Genomic DNA, 21,938 nt, shown 5'->3' with positions numbered 1-21,938 from the left:
TCTAATTTTGGTCGTTTTCTCGTGGTGATGTTTTTGACAACTTTTGTTCTTTTCACCCACCATTTGTTACGATAACAACAACACGTTTGATAACATTAATAAATATTATCTTCGTTTTAATTTTATAAAAATTTACTAGACATGTACAATTACAATATCGAAATTATTTATGTTTTTAATTTTAATTAGAATTTTCAAAAGCTACTCAATCTTAAATCTTAGCTTATGTCTATACAATAGGTATTATATTTTCATGAATAGATCATCTCAGGTATTCTGTAAAATCTTGAATATCTATTAAAGAGATTAAAATATATGTTAGGCTCTTGAAGATCAAATACTTTGAAGCAGCCACAATTCATTTTCTTTATTCGAAAAATATGTTACTAACGACCGTCGAATCACAGACAATCAAGGGAGAAACAGAAATGTACTCACATTCTTTTTATTCAATATCGTTCTTGTTTCTTCCTATTGTTTATGGTTGATATGTTTTTCATATATTCAAATTTTGTTGCATACACCTGTACTCTTTTCCATTTTGAATTCTCTTTTATTCTAATTTTTCAGATAGATTTAAGATCATAAGATTATATGATATTTTGATATATTTCACACATTTTTTATTTATGATCACACGATTTAAAAGATTTTTTTTTTAATTCTCTTAAGTCAAAATTAGATAAATAAATTAAAACAAAGAAAATATGTCATAATTTATATTAAAATTTCTTGAGGGATATATTACGTTTAGATATGGAGTTACTCATATAAATTTAATAAATGATTTAACAATTAATAATTGATTAAATTTATGAAAGTTCACGAGCAAAATGATTAAAAAGTACGTATTACAATTAACCGAAGTTGAAATGTCTTCGATTGTTATAATGACTAAAATTTGAATTTATTGGTATTTTAATAATTAAAATTATAAACTTTCCTATATAAATTTATATTTGGACATAATTTTCTTTTCTAAACAAATATATATTAGAAGATTGTTGAGATTTCTTTGCTTTATGTTTTGAAACTGCAAAAACTTTTTTTGACAAGGAGCATACTATATAATAAGTGATATTTACGGTTGAATTTAGATTAATTAAATATCAATAGGAAACGATGTAGGTTTATTAATTAACCTACAAGACTCAAATTCACGTTAATCAAGCAAGTAGATTTAAATATCCAATGCTTAAAAAGTAAATATTAAATCACAACTTCCATTCTTTCAAACAAGAGAATTTTAAAAAAGAAAATTATTAAAAAAAAAAAGAAAAATGTACAAGTACGCTTTAACATATGTCTAAAATTTCAAAGACACATTTATATTTTATTAAGGTCCTATTACTCCAAAAACTTATTTTATAAATAATTTTCTACCTCTTTTTAGTCTACGTGGCACAGTCTTGTGAGTTCAGCGCGTGTTGACATTTTCTTTCAAGCTAGTGTCATAGACCGAAAAGAGGTAGAAAATTATTTATAAAATAAGTTCAGAATAACATTAAGATCTTAATATAGTATAAGTATGTCTCTATGATTTCAGACATAAATTTGAGAGTACTTATATATTTTACCTTAAAAGAACAAAAAATATTTTAAGAAGTTTTTAAAAATCCTTAAAATAAATAAAAATAGAACGTTTAAGAATAGTTAGAAGTAGAAAAAATAGGTCGCAAATAGAGGGAGATGAGTGGAAATTATTTTATTACTAATAAAGAATAGTGTCATCTTTCTAATTATTTAATTATATAGAATATGTAATCTTTTTTATAATTATTTAGTTAGTGCATTACCACTACTGGAGCATAATCATTGCAAGCTTCTCTTTGGCAATTTTTTATGAATTTTTATTTGAAATTTAAACACTATTGATGTCATCTCCAACATGTAGAAACCTATGAGTTGTGTAATTATTTGTAAGAGGTTGGCTAATAATATAGACAATTAATACTCTGTTTATTTATTTTTACTTGATCATTATATTAAAAAATATTTTATTTTCACTAATTCACTTAAGTATATCAAAAAGATATTTTATATAATAAAAATTTGTTAAAATTGACTTTGGAAAATTGAGATATAATCGAATTTCCACATAATTGATCCTTCATTTTTAATAAGAAGCCTTTACTTAAAAATTAAAATAAAAGCAACGATTATAACATAAAAAATCAAACTATCAATAAAGCGAAAGTTCAAGTAACACTAAACTTAGTTGGAGTTGTCAAGGTCGTTAATTGGGGCCTTGCATGAAGCAGAAGTATCTGTATTTATTTTAGCTTCTACTCGCTATATTTATTTTTATTTGTTATTAATTCACTTGACATAATAAGAAAATAATTATTCACATGAGTATTTAATTACATTATTCATATTAATTATTATTTTATAATCTATTTGTCCCTGGTAATTTGTCTAATTTTTCTTTTTGTTTGTATATTGTGATAAATTAAGAAAAGGTGAAATCTTTTACCTATTATATCCTCAAGTAGTTAATTTTGAAAAAGATAGAATTTATTGAAAATTTTAATTTTTTAATTTACCCATTTCAAAATTAATATGGATAAATAGTAAAATCACTATGTTAATTGTTGTTTTCTTTATAGATGTGCAAACTCAAAAGTGGACACATAATTATTGAAAGATTCTAGTATCTCAGAAGGAATTATTTTATTTCCTATTATACTTGAAAGAAAATATTATTTTATGTCCTAAATATTTTCTCTCCATAAAGAATATTCTATTGTCATGTTATTATTCTTTAATAAGCTATTATTTTCTGTCATAATATGATTGTTACAAAATGCTTCTTTGCTGAAATGAATTGCTTTTAATAAATCTTTAAAATGATTTTGTAGAATAGTATTTAATGGAAAAGGTAAAATATTTAAAAAAAATTGTTCTTTCATATGTTCAAAAAATAAAAATATAAAAATAAAAATTCATTTTAAAAATAAGTGACAAATAAAAATTTGACGGAGTTCAGCACTATTGGAGTAAATTATTTTCTGCTTTGTTCTTATCTCAAATTAGCTATCAATTATCATCTCTACCAAACGAAAATATTTTTGTAGTTTTTGTTTTACACATCAGAGCAGGTACTAATTTGACCAATCAGGGAAGTTTTATTTTTCATGCCATTATACATTTTGCAATTAAATATAACCGTACGATAGAGTGAGAAGTTTGAATATATCTAATTAATTTTAGAGTAATAATAATATATTTATGTTATGAATTTAAATTTATCTTTCAATTATTACCACTTAAAATTATAGTTAAACGGAACATGGTGTAATTAATTATTTAGGAGGGAGCAATTTCTGTTCATTATCTTTTGAATTTTGAAGCCATAAAGATTAAAAGGAAACTTTATGACAAAGTTATGGACAACACAAAGAAATTAGATCCAATTTTTCACATATGAGAGATATATGTTTAGTAAATGACCATTTTTTGAAGAAAAAAAAGTATGGACGTTTTAGACCATATAATCTAAAAATCTTATTTGAAAATTTTGTAAATGTTACGAGAAAACGTTAGACAGTGATATAAATTTTATATGGGTTAAGATGATTTTGAATATTTTGTCAATCTTAGAGGTTATGTTCTGAGAGCTTCTAAAAATGAGAAATTATGTAGAATAATAAACACTTAACTTATATTAGGTACTGTAGCTACAGTTTAGGAAAATTATAATTCACAATTACAGTGTCCCCAATTTTTGCTATTCACCTGATTTGTATAATTTGAAAGATTTGTATAAAGTCAGAATTTGTATAATTCAGTTTTTAATTATATGAATCCAAATTTTTATATATGTCTATCCTAGCTATAAATGTATACAATTTATAAGAAAATCATAATAAATTACCGTATTTATATATTGGCAGGAGAAATATACAAACGGGATTCTGAAAAATTCTTATATGTATAAATACATAATTTGTATATACTTACTTTATTTATATATTCAGAAACGAAATATATAAACGAAAAGAAATACTCAAACCGCAACCTCCATAGTAAACGAAACTGTAGCTATGATGCGATTATCGAAACTATATATTTACGTTTGCTATTTCTAAAACTAGTGACAAAAACTAAATGGTGAAAGGTCATACAATTTCAAGGTCCATATCCATTTATCCAATAGTCAACCCATTTTCTTGGGCTAAAAGTAGTCGTGTTAACCCGGCCCATACAAACTAAGGCCCATAATCTAAACTGGGCTTGCAGCTTAAGCCCAACCGTATGTTGAAAGATTGAGTTTTATCTACTTCTTTTTTTTCTCTTTATAATAAGTAGTAGTTTTTGACAAGAGTATATTAAGGAACTTCTAGCATTTACGAAGCATAGAGCAAGTTCATGCATTATTTTTATTAATACACTCTGTCAAACGATCGCTAAAAGATTTACTAAAACATCACAAAATATAAAACTTGATTAGGATGTTGAGGTCATGGATAATAATGCAAATATTATGACGTCAGTCGATACCTAATTTGATCTGGACGATTGTCTTGACCTTGATGGTAGTTTATTATACATTAATTCTTAGTCAATTGTATTATTTTAAACAAAAATAAGATATTATGTGACACATTTAAATATTATATACTATAAAAGAAAATACAATCCCTTATAAATCCTAAATTTACGTACTATAAATCATTGAATTAAAAATTATTTTAATTAAAGAGAGGGGACTAATTACCATCATAATCTTGCAATATCACATGTATGTTGGGTCATTTAATGGCTTCTTTTTTTAATCCTGTCCTTTTCTCCAATGACTTTTATAATGTCTCACAAATTATTCCATGTGATGAAACGTCAATGTCATAGAGAGGTGCTAAAACTCTACAACTATTCAAATCAACAGTAACAAAACAAATAAATATAATGCACTATTCAATCACATATTAATTGTTATATTTTGCTTTTCAAAATTATATTAATTTTAATTATTTTTTTATAAATATTTTCATTAATATTATGAAAAAAATATACTTTTTAATCATAAAATATTAAAATTAATCTAATTTAATTTAGCTTTTAAAATTAATCAAATTGACTTTAAAAAATTGAAATATATATGATAACTAATATAAAACAAAGGAAATGATATTTTATAAGAGCAACTTTTAGGAATAACAAATATGAAAATTTATTAGCGCTCTATAGCTACTAGTTTGATATTTGTGCCCCATGACCAAATTATGTTTGCTATAGAGCATATGATTTGTGTAAATTGTGGTTATTTCTGAAGATTAGAAGCTAATTATCTTTACCTGTGAAAATTGTGGTTATATATGTATATGTTCTTTGTGTTTGGCAAGAGTGGCGAGCGAGATTGGGAGAGAGAAGAGAGATGTGAGCGAGAGAGAGCAAAGAGTGGATAAAGGTGAATTGTGTATGTATATCGGTTAAATAATTGTATATATGGAACAACTATGAATATGTATCAATGATTGTGTTTGTATAGCTGCATAAAATTTGAATCCATATACAATTAAATTCGGTTAAAACATATGTTTTTGTATATCAAATCTCTCAATTTAAACAAACAACAAACTATACAGTGTATTTTGCATGATTTGTGGTTGTATAAAGCGAATGAGAGAGAAAGAGAGGCAAAAGAGAAGTGAGATAGGAAGATATGTTTTTGTATAATTATAAGTGTATAGCACGAAAAAATATTCATTTGTATATACGGTCTCTCACGCTTTATACAGATACAGACACAAATTATACATTTGTGTTGTATAAAGTGAGAGGCGAGGGAGACTGGAAAAAAGAGGAGAGTAGCAAGCGAAATCCCATAGAGAGGGGAAAGAGACGAATGACAAGAAGTTTGTTGTGGCCTGAAATTAAATGAGATTGTACCTTTAACAATTATTTTGAATTAATAATTGACTATAATATACAATTTTTCCAGTTTAATAACTCGATCAACAAAAACTAAGAATGTTGCTGTTGATATGTAATTTTCAATTATATTGCTGAATATTATTAGTAATATAATCCCGCTTTAGGTGGACTTGATTGGATTTTAGATTGTTTATAGAGATTTAGAACTTAACATACAAATTAAGATTAATATCTATGTGAAATTAGTAATTATTAACACCAAATCAAGTAGTTCTTCTTTTCTAATTATAAAAATATATTTTTAATTATTAATTAATAAAGGTTCCTTTATATTTTATATTATAAAATCAAGGGTGGACTTACAAAAGTGGGTAATATATGGGGTATACGTCAACTAAACACAATTTAATAATGTTGAATGTATAAAAATAATCACAGTTGAATAAACTACTAATATTTTGGTTCTTAAAGTTGAATCAAATAGAAAAAAACGTGTGTATTTAAGGTTTGTCAGTAATTTCATTAAAAAAATTGTCAGAAAATATAAAATATATGTCGGTTTATAAGGAAACAGTCAAACAAAAGATTGCTTTTTGAATTTTTTTATTTTTAAAAAATAACTATTTAAAAAATAATCTATCACGTTTAACATATAAAAAGTTAAATTTCTTCATTACAAAACAAATTATTTATTTGCGTTATAATCTTTTATTCAGCCCAAATTTTATATGTCTTTAAAATATAGTCATATCCACTCGATAATCACACTATTATTTTATAGTCATAGTATAATTTGTTTCAAAACCTAATTGCTAGTTATATATTTGCATAATCCATCTACCTGATTTGTTTTTTTGTTTTTTTATATGATGAAAAAATAAATTAAATAAAATTTTAAAATTATTTTCGAGTAATGCGATTTAAGTTTGTTAGAAGAAAAATTTTCATCTTCTTAAATATACTATTCCAAAATATTAAGACTTTTTATCAACACACTTATTTTTCTCCTTCTGTGCTATCTAATCATGATTTTTTATCGTACAACAATATTTGATTTACATCCGTCAATTATAATTTTTTGTAATGTATTTGGATTGCGATATTTATTCCATGATTAATGCTCCACAATTCTTATTTCTATATGTGCAAGTTCACCATTGTCTTATTGGTTTCTATAATTAGAGAAGTTTATAATTACACTCAAGTTATTTTCTATTTTAATGAAATATATTTTTCTTCCTTTTGGGATACTATATTATATTTGATATATTTCACTTGCATGAGGTCCATTATTAAGTGAAAAATCCCTTTCAAGTGTTTTAAAAAGAAAAATGAAAAGTAAAGATTTTTGATATCTTCCCAACCACTTACTATGGTTAAAATAATTCATATATTTTCACTTTGTCCTAAATTATTTATCATAATTTTTTTTAAACTCTTAAGAAATATTAATTAGGATGAGTTTTAAACGATTTTATCCTTTATTGATTTGTGATTTATAATTGAGATATTTATAATCTTCGACAATAATTCCTACTAAAGGGAAAAAGAAAAAAAATTTAATTAATTTTATCCCTATTTATACCTTTGAATTTCATATTTGAAGTTGTCTACATCATATTTCTAAAACATGGCTATTTTTTAAAAATCATGGAAACTAGCTAGTCAATTCATTCTTTGTCATTTTCTTTTTATCATCCTAATGTATTTTCTGCAATCATCTATTCCTGATTATCGATAATTAATAAAAAATATTCTTTTTAAAATATTGGATATTTTTGATAATAAAAGAGTTCTTTCTTCTCAAAGTTCGAAATAACTAGCTATTATATAAGGATGATCATAATAAATAACTATTTTTATAAATCACAATAAATAATTTTAAATGGATAATTGGAGTAATGAATTATGACATATTCAGGAAACAAAGCCTAATTATGGTTGTTGTTTTAGTATTACTAGCTCCGATTGGATTTATTTGTTGAATATTTTTTAATCTTTTCTTTTTTTGATAAATTGAGAAAAAATAATTTTTCCTTTTTTAGTTATATTTTTTAATTTATTAACATTAAATAGTATAATTAGTAAATATGTTTCAAATCTAATAAATTAATAATGATAAAATAATAATCTCGTTATATCAGTTATTATTTTCTTAACAGATATGTTTAAAAAAATGCGGAGTACAATGCTTGAAAAGCTATGGTAATAATAATGGTGTTTTATTTAAGAAGGAAACATTAACAATGTTTGCTAATTAATATGTTGACAATTTGCATCAATTTTAAATTAGCTTCTTAATATTCCAAAGCCAAACAAGTGCACTGGTATGGACGGTATATTTATTTATATTAAAAAATGAAGGGATATTGTTTATTATTATTATCCACATAGCACACTTAGTTGACATGTGTTTTCAATTAACAATTATATTATCTAATAATTTATATGAACGACTAATTTAATATATATTATCACGTTAAATAATTTATTAATTTCGAAACAAATCTTTAATAATTAAGGAACATACATTTTTTTCTTTTTAAAATTCCCCAAACTTGTCCATTGGAAGGCTAGACTTAAGGTTTAATAAAGACAAGTTAATATTAGAAAGGTTCATATTTCTCAAACATTATAATAATGGAGATAAAATGATTTATCTTTCAAAATCTCTAGAACATTTGACCCAAAAAAAGAAAAGGAAAAGGGAAAAAAAAGAACCAAAGTTCTTGGTCAAAAATAATTTTCCATTTTAAAAATTCAAGATACAGTTAGACCTTATTTGTTTTCATTAAGATTTAAAAATCTCAATCTGAATACACATTCAAATTTCAAATGTTTTGATTAAAATACACATCTGAATATTAAGATGTGCTCTCTAAATTTGAACATTAAATAATTAATACTATCTGAATGTGCATGTGAAATTAACATTAAATTAATAAAATATCATAAAAATTTCATTTCAACAAAACATATCGCTTTTGATAAAAAAAAGTTTTAAAAGTTTTAATAATCATGATTTGGAAGTACAATTTTTTTCATTCAAAAACCTTGATAAACGCCAATACATCAACAGTGTTCTTACATCGTCAATACAAGAAAATTATTAATATAAAAAAAAAATTGAAAGGATTTATGAAAACTTACCAGTTTAAGAGAGAAAAATGGCGTGTAATTGAGAAAAGAGAGAAAGAAAGTTTTTAGTTATGAGATAAAAAGGCACGCGCACAGAAGCGATGATTTATTATTTGATAACTTATTAAATGAATCTGAATGTTGTTAAGAGTCTTCTACATCATTCAGCTGAATCAGAATGATTCAGATTCAGACCTAAAAACCAAACGTATGTTGAATCTGAATGTTTAAGATTCAGACCTCCATTAAATGCAAACAAATGAGACTTTAATTACAATTTGTTTTTACTCAATGAATCTTGAGAGAGATAAATATGATGAAAACATATATGTTAAAATAAAACTATGAGTAAATAAAAGTAATTTAATTAATTCTAATTAGTACTATTTTCTTGAGGATAGTTCAAATAATGAAATATAACAGATAAAATAATTGTAAAGTGTAACATTAAATTTTTTATTTTTAAATAAAAAGTAAACATACCTCCCATCAATGACTGATTTAAGATTTTCATTCAATAAACTTGAAAAAATAATAAAAATATAAATATGTGAATAAACTAACAAAATACAATTTTTAAAAAATAATAATATTTAACTTATAAGTATAAAAAGTTAATTTCGTTACAAGACACACAGCCTCATAAGTCTTCTGGAAAGACCTTATATCTTATATATGTAGTATACAACACATGGATAAAAGTTATTTCTTTTGGGTGACATACAAATAAATTAAATTTAGTTGGAATAAAATTAGGTGCATTTTATGTATGCGCAGGGGCATGCTTACATATGTGATCATAATATTTCTATTAAATTTAAGGACATTACAAATTCTACTCCCAAATATTGCTAAAATTAGTCACAGTTTTTCATGAAAATTTGTAATTAACAAAGTTAATACTCCCTCAATTTTAATATGATGGATTTATTTTCCAGTCAGCTTTCATAAAAAAATTTATATTTAGTAACAATTTAACTTTAAAATATTTATTTTATTACTAAAGAGATAATTTATGGTTATAGAAATATTTATAATTTATTTTAAACTTAAAAATCTTTTATTTTCAAATCAACTAACATTGCATAAACAGAAACTTTTTATCTCCCGCTTTTTATAATGTATCTCTAAAATATAAATTTAAAATTAATTCAATTATAATACAAATACGAGACACCCAATATCGAACGTGACGATAAAGAAAGGTGAACACATGATGGATTTGTTTAACAGTAATATCATCTCAAAAAAAGAAAAAGAAAAAAAAGAGTAAACCATCTTTTTTGACTCTTGTGGTTCACCACAATTCATTACGTATGGGCGGTGATAATATGACGATATAATAATATGAAGTATACTGTATATATTTAATGTCTTAATATATATATATATATATATATATATAATAAACTTAAAGTTATCATAATACATAAATATGATTATTAATTTAATTTTAATTGACGGTAATGATTTTTAATTTTGGATAATATATATACACATTAGTTCCTATATGACGTTCTAATAGCAATTTTGTATCTTACGCAGTATCCTACAGATATTATTTTACGTAGAATGCACGTGTGGTGTATTTACTTTTTTAATTTTATACAAATTTAAATAAATATTAACTGACACCAAATTAAAATACATTTTTATATATGTATCATGCCTAAAATCAAATCGGTTGATGGACTGACAGGGACTTAACCATAAAAGAATTATTATTGTTAGTGGTGAAACAAAAAGTTGTTTTTTTTCTCTCTTTATTTATACTTCTATTAAAAAAAAAAAAAAAAGACTTTCCAGGCCCTAAAAATGATAGATTGGGAGGCTAAATTTGCCACGAAACTTGTAGATTCTATTATGTTTTGGATTAGTAAAAAAGATTAAGTGAATTTAGAAAACCACAAAATGATTAGAAAAAAACATTATAACGTTGAAAGAAAAGTGATAATACATACTCTTTCAGTTTAATCTTATGATTCTGTATATGTCATATGAAAAACTGAAACTAAAGAATTGTAAAGTATTACAATTCAAATCATAATAACAATTATACATCAATATATTCAATTTTTTTTCATGATTGAATTATATAAATTTTATTCATGACTGAATTATAGATTAATATCTTTGATTTTATTTCTTAAAAATATATCAGATCAACAAAATCAAATAATATTTAATTAAAAAAATTATACAATACAAGATTTTGTGGTGCATAAAAATCTTAATTCAATAAAAATAGCTAATATCACATGGAGAAAGAAAACGAAAGACTTTATATGCACCACCTATATCCAAAGAGTCTCACTTTTGCAATAATGTAGACTTTAATATATGCTTTAATAATATCATAACATATAGTATAATTTAAAAAATAAAATAAAACTTCAAGTTCACTCAAAAGGCACGAGCTATTTTACTTGACTTTTTTTTTTTTGGCGCGTGTTGTGCGGCTACCCGTACGTTATTTGGTAAGGAATAATATGTATATATATATTTAATTTAAATCAGAATTTTAAAATCTTTATTTTATAGTTTTTTGTTACAAATTTTTCGTTCTTTTAAATTTTGTTTATACTGATATTTTATTTTTTTTTAATTCCCTAGTTCTTTTGCTTTTACTAAAATTTACGTTTTAATTGCACTCAGATTTGCTTGCTTTTTGACTACACTCGAACATGTACTAAAAACATAAACAATATGCACTATGCACTTTGATTTATTAAATATGTGCATATTTAAAGATAATTCAAGCTTTGAAAAATAAAACTGTGTTAACAATAAGCTTTTTATTTAAAAATATTATTTAAATAAATTTAAACTAGTCAAACTAAATGGTAAAGAATCAAGTAGAGATGAAAACGGAACAGGGCTAATACGGAACGGAATGGGTTTAAGGCTACGTGAAGCGTGATGGGATTAATATTGCGCCGTATTGATGAAATACGTGGCGAGTTGAAGTTAATTTTTTTAAAATTAATGCAGGGTGGGGGAGGAGGGGGGGGGGAGTGTCGATGATATATGTGATATAACATGGGTTCAAACTTAATTATAAGAATAATAGAGTATTATTTATCGATAATTTCTTTAAAATTTCAAGATAGTAAATAAAATTGTTCGATAAAAAATAATATAATTTATTACATGTTTATCAATTAACTTCTATTTTTTTCTAAAAGAAAAGTAATCATCCTATTAAATTAGTTCATCTTAATAAAAAAAATTATTTTTAATATCAAACTTAACTAGATACATAAAATGTTAAAAAATTTATATGGAGTGAGAGTAGATTAAATTGAATATTTTTTAAAAAATTATTATACTGACAAATCATATTAAAAATTTTACTAATTAAACTCGACCCATTTCAACCCGCCCCACCCATCGCCATCCCTCTATCTGAGTGAGAAACAAAACAAAAAAAAAAAAAGTTGTTTGAACTTTGTAGAATCAATACGACATCCTTGATATTTTGGCATTATGTGTAGTTTATTATTCTTCTATTTTGTTGCTTTCAATTATTCTTTTTTATCACTAGCCAAAGTTGGAATATAAGTAGAAGTAGCAAAGTAGAACAAACTGTGCTAAATTATGATTTAATTATTATGAATCGCGATGTAATAATGAAATTATTTTTTCTTACCAGAGATTTTCTCTTTATTGCGTAAATAGAAAATTAAAAAGAAAAAAAAATTATTGACGATTAATTATTCCTTTTTTTATTATAATAGTGAAATATTTTCTCATAATTAAAGATTCCTAAATAGAGTCATGCTGTGAGCGACAAAAAAAAAAGAGAATAATATAATGACAACCAAAAAACAAAGATAGTATTATTTATTATTATTCTTTTATTATTTGACATAAATCTCTAGACAAGAAAAGGCAAAAACGTACTCTATCTTGACCAAAAAATGAAAAAGTACAACACGCTAAAACATAGATAAATATTACTACTGCTATTTAATATTTATATTTTCATCTAATTAACTTTTTATACTACTAAATTAAACCTCTTATAATATACTAGTATTGTTTTTCTTAAAAATTTATTAATTTACTGAATTAAGCTTTACTAAGATAGTTGCAATTGTTAGCGCAAATCATCTTAACTTGATAATGAAAAAAAAATAGACACATCTATGTTCTTTTTGTTTCTTATTTTAATTTAACTTATTAACCAACCATCTAAAACTTTCAAAAATACGTTTAATTTTTTGTTAATATTGATTATTGATAAGTTCTAGTCATCAAGACAAATTATATTAAGAGGCTCTTAATAAGCTTATTCAAAATTTACTCTTATACTATTAATAAAATAAACATTGTATAACAAATTATTACAATTTAATCCACGGATTAAGCGTACTAACATATCTCGACTTTATAATGAAAAAATTATCTATATACAGTGAGTGAAATTTAAATATAAAATAATATTTTTTTAGCGATAATATTTATTGTCGTAAAAATATTTAGCAACTATTGAAATTACATTATCACATTCAGATTCGCTAAAGCTTTTCGAGATATTTATATAGAATATTAGTTATAAATATCTATATTTATTATTGCCGCTAAATAATCCCTCAAAATTCTTTATTTGTTTATATTTTAACTTCTTGACAATATAAAAAAATATATGATTTTTTCCTAATTTAATCTCTTAATTATCTTTTTTCTTTCCATTCCTTTTTAATTAACTTGTTAATTAACAGCCTTATACATCCAAAAAAAATACTTATATTTTTTGTTAATCCACTTGTTTGGAACACAATCTCGTCTGGTCCTAAACTATTCAGATAAACTTTGTTTTATTTATTAATAATTTTCAATATAATGTCCACTTTACGTGAGATTAGGCTAACATAAAATACTTTCCTAAACATTTGGTAAAAAATATTAGATTCGTTTTATATTAGGGAAATCAAAGGTGGCTATATATCTTGCTTCCTCCGTCCGTTTTACTCGTTCATATTAGATTGGTATATACTCATTCATATTAGATTGATATATCTTTTACTTTTTCTGTTCAATTATTGATTTCACATATTTCTCGAGAAACTATAAATAAAAATATTTTATTATATCATCCTTTAAATATTAAAAATACAATATATTGAAAAATATAATAGAAAAATGACTATTATTAATGATCAGAATATTTAGAAACTACATGTAAAATTATTCATTGATTTTATAAAGTGAACAATTATTATTGAACGGAGAAAGTAAAAAAATAATATAATTTATAATATCATTTTTATTAATCACAGGTCATCTAAATATTGAGAAATGAGTATTAATTTTTAGCAACAAGAATAACATAGATACAAAAAACTCTTTTGGTAGAAAGAAATAAATAATCACAAAATTTGCTTTAGGATGAATGTATCGAAAAATTGTATGATTAATTATCTAATAGTTAGTTATCGTAAATCATATTGTTATTTTTATTTACATTAAACATGAGATATATCTTAATTTTTATATAATTAAATAAATAATATAATATTATTATTTTTAACATAATGAATAAATAAAGATGGACGGAAGGGTGAAAAATAGGAAAAAAAGTTAAATTATTTCAAAATAGTACGAGATTTTCTCTAATCTTGAATCTAAGAAAATATTAAAGCCATTAAATCTCCAATACTTGTTGCTAAAAATCCGTGTAAATAATAATAAAAAAAATGGAAATTCAATTACAATTGATGTATATATAGCTGACTGTTGATAGAATCATCAGCATTAACGCAATTGGCGCTTCATTCTCTCTTTACATAATTACAGAATTTTGTAAAAGTTTTAAAGATTAGTCGATTTCTTGAAGGTGGGGTTTTGTATAGATTGATGAATAGTAATATATAAGAAAAAAAAGAGGAAATTTTGAGAGGTGGGTAATGATGAGAAATCAAGAAGATATAGAAAATGAAGGAGTTGGGGTAATGGTAATGGAAGATGGGAAGGATTTAGAGAGGAATATTTCATCTGAGGGTGGTTTTAGAGAGCCATTGCTTAAATCAAAGAGTAGAGTCAATAATACATCACAAATTGCTATTATTGGAGCCAATGTTTGCCCTATTGAGAGTCTTGATTATGAGTATGTTTAAATATGATTTTATTTATTTGTTGTTTGGTTATTTTTGTTCCCACTGTAAAAAAAAAAAGTGATGGGGTTGTTTATTTTTTCTGTTTTTCTTTGATTCTTGAATCTTCTTGAACATTTTCTTGAATTGCTATGCATGGTGTTGGATCATCTGGTTCAAAATCATGGCCTTTTCATTCCCTCTCTTTGGGAAGAGGTATCTTGGAAGGAAGGGTAGAGAGGTTGTTTCCGATAGAGCCTCGTCTCAAGGAAGAAAAATAAGCTAGATGAGTGAATCAGGAGATTGCAGAGAAGGAAAAAAAGTTAATAATAGGAGGAGAGCTCTAGAAAATCAAGAACCGTTTATGCATTAATCTTATAGTCTCTGTTGTTAATCACATACTGGTGTGTGTTGTTTATAATTGGAATCATCCCCATTGCTCTAACAACAAGGTAGTAGGTAGTGGTCCCTGCCTGTGAATTTTTAAGGGCTGAAATTCTCGGTGAAGTGTGGGTAATGGACATAATCTCATGTTGCTTTAAAACTTTTGAGCTGAGTACAGGTTCTCAAATCTCAGACCTTCTGTTCTGACTTCTGATCATTGTTTATCGGTCTACTTCATGATATTTTCCCTGTGATATTGATTGTAGTTAATGAGAGGCAGATTTGGAGAAGTAAAATATCTACTTTGTAATAGTTCCAGCCTTCTTAACTAGGAGAAATGAAAAGCATAGAGCCGCATGCTAAGTACTGTTACTCAAATTGCTTGCTTCTGTTATTGTTTTCATCTTTGATGTTTCATATAACATATACAATACTGTTCCTAAGATCTTCTTTGGTCATATCTGTTGAACAATTTTAACTAAATCTTTTCATCTATCTGGAATCACTGGAAATATCTCAGGGTTCTCTGATTTTGGCATTGCTAATTCATTTTTTGCAGCATTGTTGAAAATGACCTATTCAAGCAAGATTGGAGATCAAGGAAAAAGGTCCAGATATATCAATATATATTCCTTAAGTGGACACTTGTGCTTCTTATTGGATTGTTTACAGGACTTGTTGGTTTCTTTTTAAACATAGCAGTGGAAAATATTGCTGGCTTTAAGCTTCTGCTTGCTAGTGATTTAATGCTCGAGGATAAGTAAGTACAACTTCCATCTACCAAAATAGCTTCTCAACATATGTGGTAACTTTGAACTGATCTATCTAGTATAAAACGTCAAACACAAATGTGAAATTGAATGAATTTTCAAGCTATGAAAACTTGCAACCGGCATTGTTCAAATTACTTCAAAACGGTGAACGATGCAATTGTACCTTTTTCAAGACTGAGTTGCAACTATTGAGTGATGTCATATTTAAGATGCCTGAGGAGTCTTGACCATCTTACAGCCTAATTGTTTCTGATGCATAAGAGTTTTATAGTATGCAAACTGCACAACAGAATAGCAAAGCAGTTCTGCACACATTTCTTACTATACCTTTAAAGAATAGTTGTTGTGCATCAGGAATAGGAATATGAGATGGATGAAAAAGTGTGCCAAGAAAGGCGAAAGCAAACATAGTTACCAATTGTTCCAGCATGCTTGAATCCTTTTAAGTTAGAAGGAAAAATGTGAGTTAATGTAGATATCATGGATACCTTTTCTCATTGTTGCGTGGGTACCAATAGTCCAAGCAATTATTGATATCCTTACTAGTTAGAAGGATAGTTGCTGGTTTGTTTCCTGTACGTCTGAAGTAACTTTTCTTTGATCGCTAAACTTCTTTGAAGTTACTATAAAGTGATTTTAATTCCACTGCAGGTATTTCCGTGCATTTGCTATTTTTGCAGGTTGCAATTTGGGTCTTGCAACTTGTGCTGCCATCCTATGTGCATGTATTGCACCTGCAGCTGCAGGGTCAGGAATTCCTGAAGTTAAAGCATATTTGAATGGTGTGGATGCTCATTCCATTTTAGCTCCTAGTACTTTATTTGTAAAGGTGGGTCTTTCTCTCTCTCCCGTCATGTTCCATATTTGAATGCCCACATGGGTGAAGAGCATCCTTATCAAACTGATGTAGGGAATTTCACCTTACTTGTCACAGTTCAAATATCAATGCTTAGTTTTTCAGGCACTGGTGATGTACTTTGAGAGGAAGAGAGCGCTGGTATACAGGGAAGGGATGGGACAGATAGCATAGGGAATAAAAAATGAGTTTCTGTATAAACATGGGCTGAATGTGCAAATTGTTGTAACTAGAAAACCTTTCTTAGCTATAAGACTCAGAATCTTTTTTCTCACAATAAAGGACCTCCAAATAATTATTTATTCATCACCCATAGAAGTATATGTTTAAGTATTTTATTTTAATACCTATAAACATGCATGTTTTGTATGATACACTCCAGTCTAGCCTGTGTTGTTTTTTGCCTTAGCATGACATTGATTAAGTAATAACAGAATGAACTTCCGAAGAGGAAAATTGACTGACTCAGTTATATGACCTGTTTTATATTTTCATTTATCAAACTGTTCCGTTGAATTGATAATCCATACATGCTTGCTTTTCATTCTTCATCCTTTTGTTTGATTTCTCTGTCTATTATTATATTGAACTATCAAAATTTTGATGTGGATGCTTAAATACCTTTGTTATATATAAATCCAACTGTCATTCCTCTAGCAGACTCAACTGATACTTCTGCTTGTGGTTCTGTGGGTTGGAAGTCTTTCAACCTGTAATGCTTTATTTTAGCATTTGATATTCTCATTTGCTGAAATCTATTCATGGAAACACTAATTCATATGTATTTTACACCGACAGATAATTGGTTCTGTTTTGGGTGTTTCTGCTGGATTTGTTGTTGGTAAGGAAGGACCCATGGTCCACACTGGCGCTTGCATAGCAAACTTACTTGGGCAGGGCGGCTCCCGCAAATATCATCTGACGTGGAAGTGGCTGAGGTATTTTAAAAATGACCGTGACCGCAGAGATTTGATCACTTGTGGTGCTGCAGCTGGTGTTGCAGCCGCTTTCCGTGCTCCAGTTGGTGGTGTTCTTTTTGCTCTCGAAGAAGTAGCCTCATGGTCTGTGTTCCTCCCTTTCTTCACCACCACAAACTCTCTTTCTCTCTCTCTCTCTCTCTCTCTCTCTCTTTGTTTTTAATTTATTAATGAGGCTAAAGTGAAAATATCTAGGTACAAGTTCCTATTAAATGGTTGGTCTATGAATTGGTAAATTGAGTAGGAAGAACATCTGAGTAGTTCAATGGGCTGATGTGTGAAGGGTATTCCTAATACGTGTTTTGTTGAATGCATGCTCAATTGCATTTTGACTGTAAATTACAACTTTTTTCTATTTTTATCTCTGCTTATTAATTCAGACGATTGATGTCATTCAATGGACAATGCTGGAGAAGAACTTCTCTCCGTCTCCTGTGGTTTCAGGAATGCATTTGACATGTTAGAGATTTTGAACAATTAAATTCTGAATAGAAGGGGTTTGTGAATAATCTGAATTTATTGTCTCTCAACCCACTCACAGAGAGTGGGAGTTACTGCATCGATAAGCTGTGAACTTAAGGTTTGCAGGTATAGTTTCTAACCATGGTCTCCACTCTCCACCCTATTCCCAAAGATACTGTCATTGTTTGATTTAGATGAAAAAACTTAGATATGATGGATGTTGGATGTGCTGTGTCCACAAGGTTGTCAAAGATTCAACATCATGTGGTTCTGTGGCTTTCGTGAACCCTCTAAGGAAAAGATACCAATAATCCATTTGAAGATGTTATCGTTTTCCAGTTCTTTTCTTGTTGATTACTAGCTTATAGTCATTATAAGAAGTTGCAGTCTTAAATATTCAACTACTCTATTTTATGTTTTAGGTGGCGAAGTGCTCTACTTTGGAGGACTTTCTTCACAACTGCTATAGTAGCTATGGTGCTCAGATCTTGCATTCAATTCTGTCGGAGTGGGAACTGTGGACTATTTGGTCAAGGAGGTTTGATAATGTTTGATGTGAATTCAGGATTTCCTAATTATAACACTGTAGATGTACTGGCGGTATTGACAATTGGAGTTCTTGGAGGCCTTTTAGGAAGCCTTTATAATTATCTTGTGGACAAGGTCCTGCGGACTTACAGCATCATTAATGAGTAAGTCTCTTAGTTTTGCTGTCGCAATATGTTTAGTTACCTCAAGTCCTTAACTCCTGTTACTATTTATTACAAAGCAACTTATAAGTGCATGTCCTAACCTTGGGAAATTAACTGCAAAATTTTCCTGAAGCATGTCTCGCGCTTCTTGTTTTATGCTGCTGTTTTTAATCCTTTCGTGCCTTTCTTTTGGAGATGGGATTTGGAGTAGATAAATACAACTGTTTCATAACGTGGGTTATGGTGTGTACAAAGGCGGATCCAGGATGTCAACTTAATGAGTTTTCAGTTTGGAATTCTACCACAGTCCTTCTTATATAATGGGTTCCCAATCTATTTTTTGTATTATTTTAGTTGATATTTTAACACAGACAGGGTCTGAGGCACTAGGTTGGCTTGGATGGGTAAAAGCATATTTTGTCGGGACATATTATCAAATCTCACTAACATTAGTTTTAAAAAGCTAACTATATTCCTTTGCTATTTTCTATCAAAACCTACTTCTTAAAGTTCTTCCTTTCCCAAGTTAGTTGATGGTTGTCAAAGATATCCCTTGTTTATGTCTTACCTTTATATTTTATATATGGTATCACTTTTACCACTGGCTATCACATCATGTTTATTTTTCATTTTCCAATAAGGAATTCAAGAATTTGAATATTCGTTGCGCTTGAGCTTTGGCTGCTGTTTTTGATTTTTCCATTTAGCTGATATCTTGCAATGGATTGATTGCAGGAGAGGTCCTGCTTTCAAAATCATGCTCGTGATGACCATTTCGATACTGACTTCTCTTTGTGCGTATGGTCTTCCATGGTTTGCAAGTTGCACACCGTGCCCCGTAGGCTTGGAGGAAAAATGTCCTACTGTAGGTCGCTCTGGAAACTATAAGAATTTCCAGTGTCCGGCTGGGCATTACAATGATCTGGCCTCCCTGTTTATGAATACCAATGATGACGCCATCCGCAATTTGTTTAGTGCAGAAAATTCAAGTGAATTCCACCTTTCTACACTTTTTGTCTTCTTTGCTGGGGTATACTGCCTTGGCATTATTACCTATGGAATTGCTATTCCCTCTGGGCTGTTCATTCCTGTCATACTTGCTGGAGCCTCATATGGACGTCTTGTTGGAAGTGTCTTAGGTTTGGTCTCTAATCTTAATAATGGCCTGTTTGCGCTCCTTGGGGCTGCCTCCTTCCTTGGTGGTACTATGAGGATGACAGTATCACTCTGTGTCATACTACTTGAGCTCACCAATAATCTGCTAATGCTTCCGTTGGTGATGCTTGTTCTCCTTGTATCAAAAACTGTGGCCGATAGTCTTAACAAGGGTATCTATGACCAGATTGTGCAAATGAAAGGCTTGCCTTACTTGGAAGCACACGCCGAGCCTTACATGAGGCAATTGGCTGCAGGAGATGTTTGTTCTGGGCCTTTAGTAACATTTTCAGGTGTTGAGAAGGTAGGAAACATAGTACATGCTTTGAAGTTTACTAGACACAATGGGTTTCCTGTGGTTGATTTACCACCATTCTCAGACGCGCCAGAGTTCTGTGGACTTGTTTTAAGGTCACATTTAGTTGTTTTGCTCAAAGGAAAGACATTCACGAAACTAAATGTACTGAGTGGCTCCAATACTTTGAAGAAGTTTCATGCATTTGATTTCGCGAAGCCAGGATCAGGGAAGGGGCTTAAGTTTGAGGATTTGTCCTTCTCCCCCGAGGAGATGGAAATGTATGTTGATCTCCATCCTATCACAAATACATCTCCATACACAGTAGTGGAAACCATGTCTCTGGCCAAAGCTGCAATTCTTTTCCGTGAACTCGGTCTCAGACATTTGTGTGTCGTCCCAAAGACTACCAAGGTAAATCTATCTTCGCCCTTCTCATCCCCGACTCCCTCTAGGATAGTTGGCTACAATACTATCAGAAACAACCTATCTACGTAGGGGTAAGGTCTGCGTATACTCTATCCTTCACAATCACACTGAGTATGTTATCATTCTCAAGATTTGTTTCTTTCAAATTTGCAGAGAAATCCAATTGTTGGAATCTTGACAAGGCATGACTTCATGCCAGAGCATATAAAGGGACTGTATCCACATTTGGTCCATCACAAGTAATTAACTCTTTCAACAAGCAAACGGCAATTTAGAGAAGTGTTTATACACACTCCACCATTGAGCTCTCTGTACAATCTTTCTTAATTTTTATTTTATTGTTAAATAAATTTAGAAGAAAGATGATCTTAGCAGCACATGAAGCAATTGCAATATTTTTTTTTTTTTGGATTGCTAATCAACAAAAAATGTGTTCAGATTGTTAGTTTCATAAAATTCGTGAGAGGATTAAATTTTGCCGAAATTTGTTAGAAAAAAAAAAGCATTTTCTTTTGCAATCTTTAATGTAAAAGATCAAAGAAGGTTCAAATTATTTGTCTTGATTTATGAAATAGTTGTATCAAATTATGTCATTTTTAATATTTCAAGATGAAAGATTAATTGTTCTTTTATATATATATATATTTTATCTTTAGTAATAATTTTTCTTGAAAGTAACCAACACCTCACTAGAGTAACATTTAACGGTTAGATATTATTTTTCTGTCTACCCGAGTTCCACAGCATTGATGTCGTTGTTTATTCGTTTTTTCGAGTGACCGTTCTGGAATGAACAGCGACCAAT

The 21,938-nt window shown here is 28.0% G+C and overlaps 1 protein-coding gene across 1 annotated transcript; it reads left to right on the top strand.

Moving 5' to 3' along the window:
* Window positions 1-14,727: 14,727 nt before the first annotated feature.
* On the top strand, window positions 14,728-21,686 carry LOC107029332 (chloride channel protein CLC-c-like). The gene is made up of 7 exons (XM_015230759.2): window positions 14,728-15,124; window positions 16,054-16,254; window positions 16,919-17,096; window positions 17,922-18,184; window positions 18,985-19,254; window positions 19,990-21,118; window positions 21,287-21,686. Exons 1-7 carry the CDS (start codon window positions 14,925-14,927, stop codon window positions 21,374-21,376), a joined length of 2,331 nt encoding a protein of 776 aa, XP_015086245.1. The 5' UTR covers window positions 14,728-14,924; the 3' UTR covers window positions 21,377-21,686.
* The last annotated feature ends 252 nt before the right edge of the window (window positions 21,687-21,938 follow it).

This window comes from Solanum pennellii, chromosome 1, assembly GCF_001406875.1.
Source record: "Solanum pennellii chromosome 1, SPENNV200".
In the NCBI taxonomy this organism is placed as follows: Eukaryota; Viridiplantae; Streptophyta; class Magnoliopsida; order Solanales; family Solanaceae; genus Solanum; species Solanum pennellii.
Note: the sequence above shows the minus strand (reverse complement) of the source record. Positions and strands in the feature narration are given on the sequence as shown.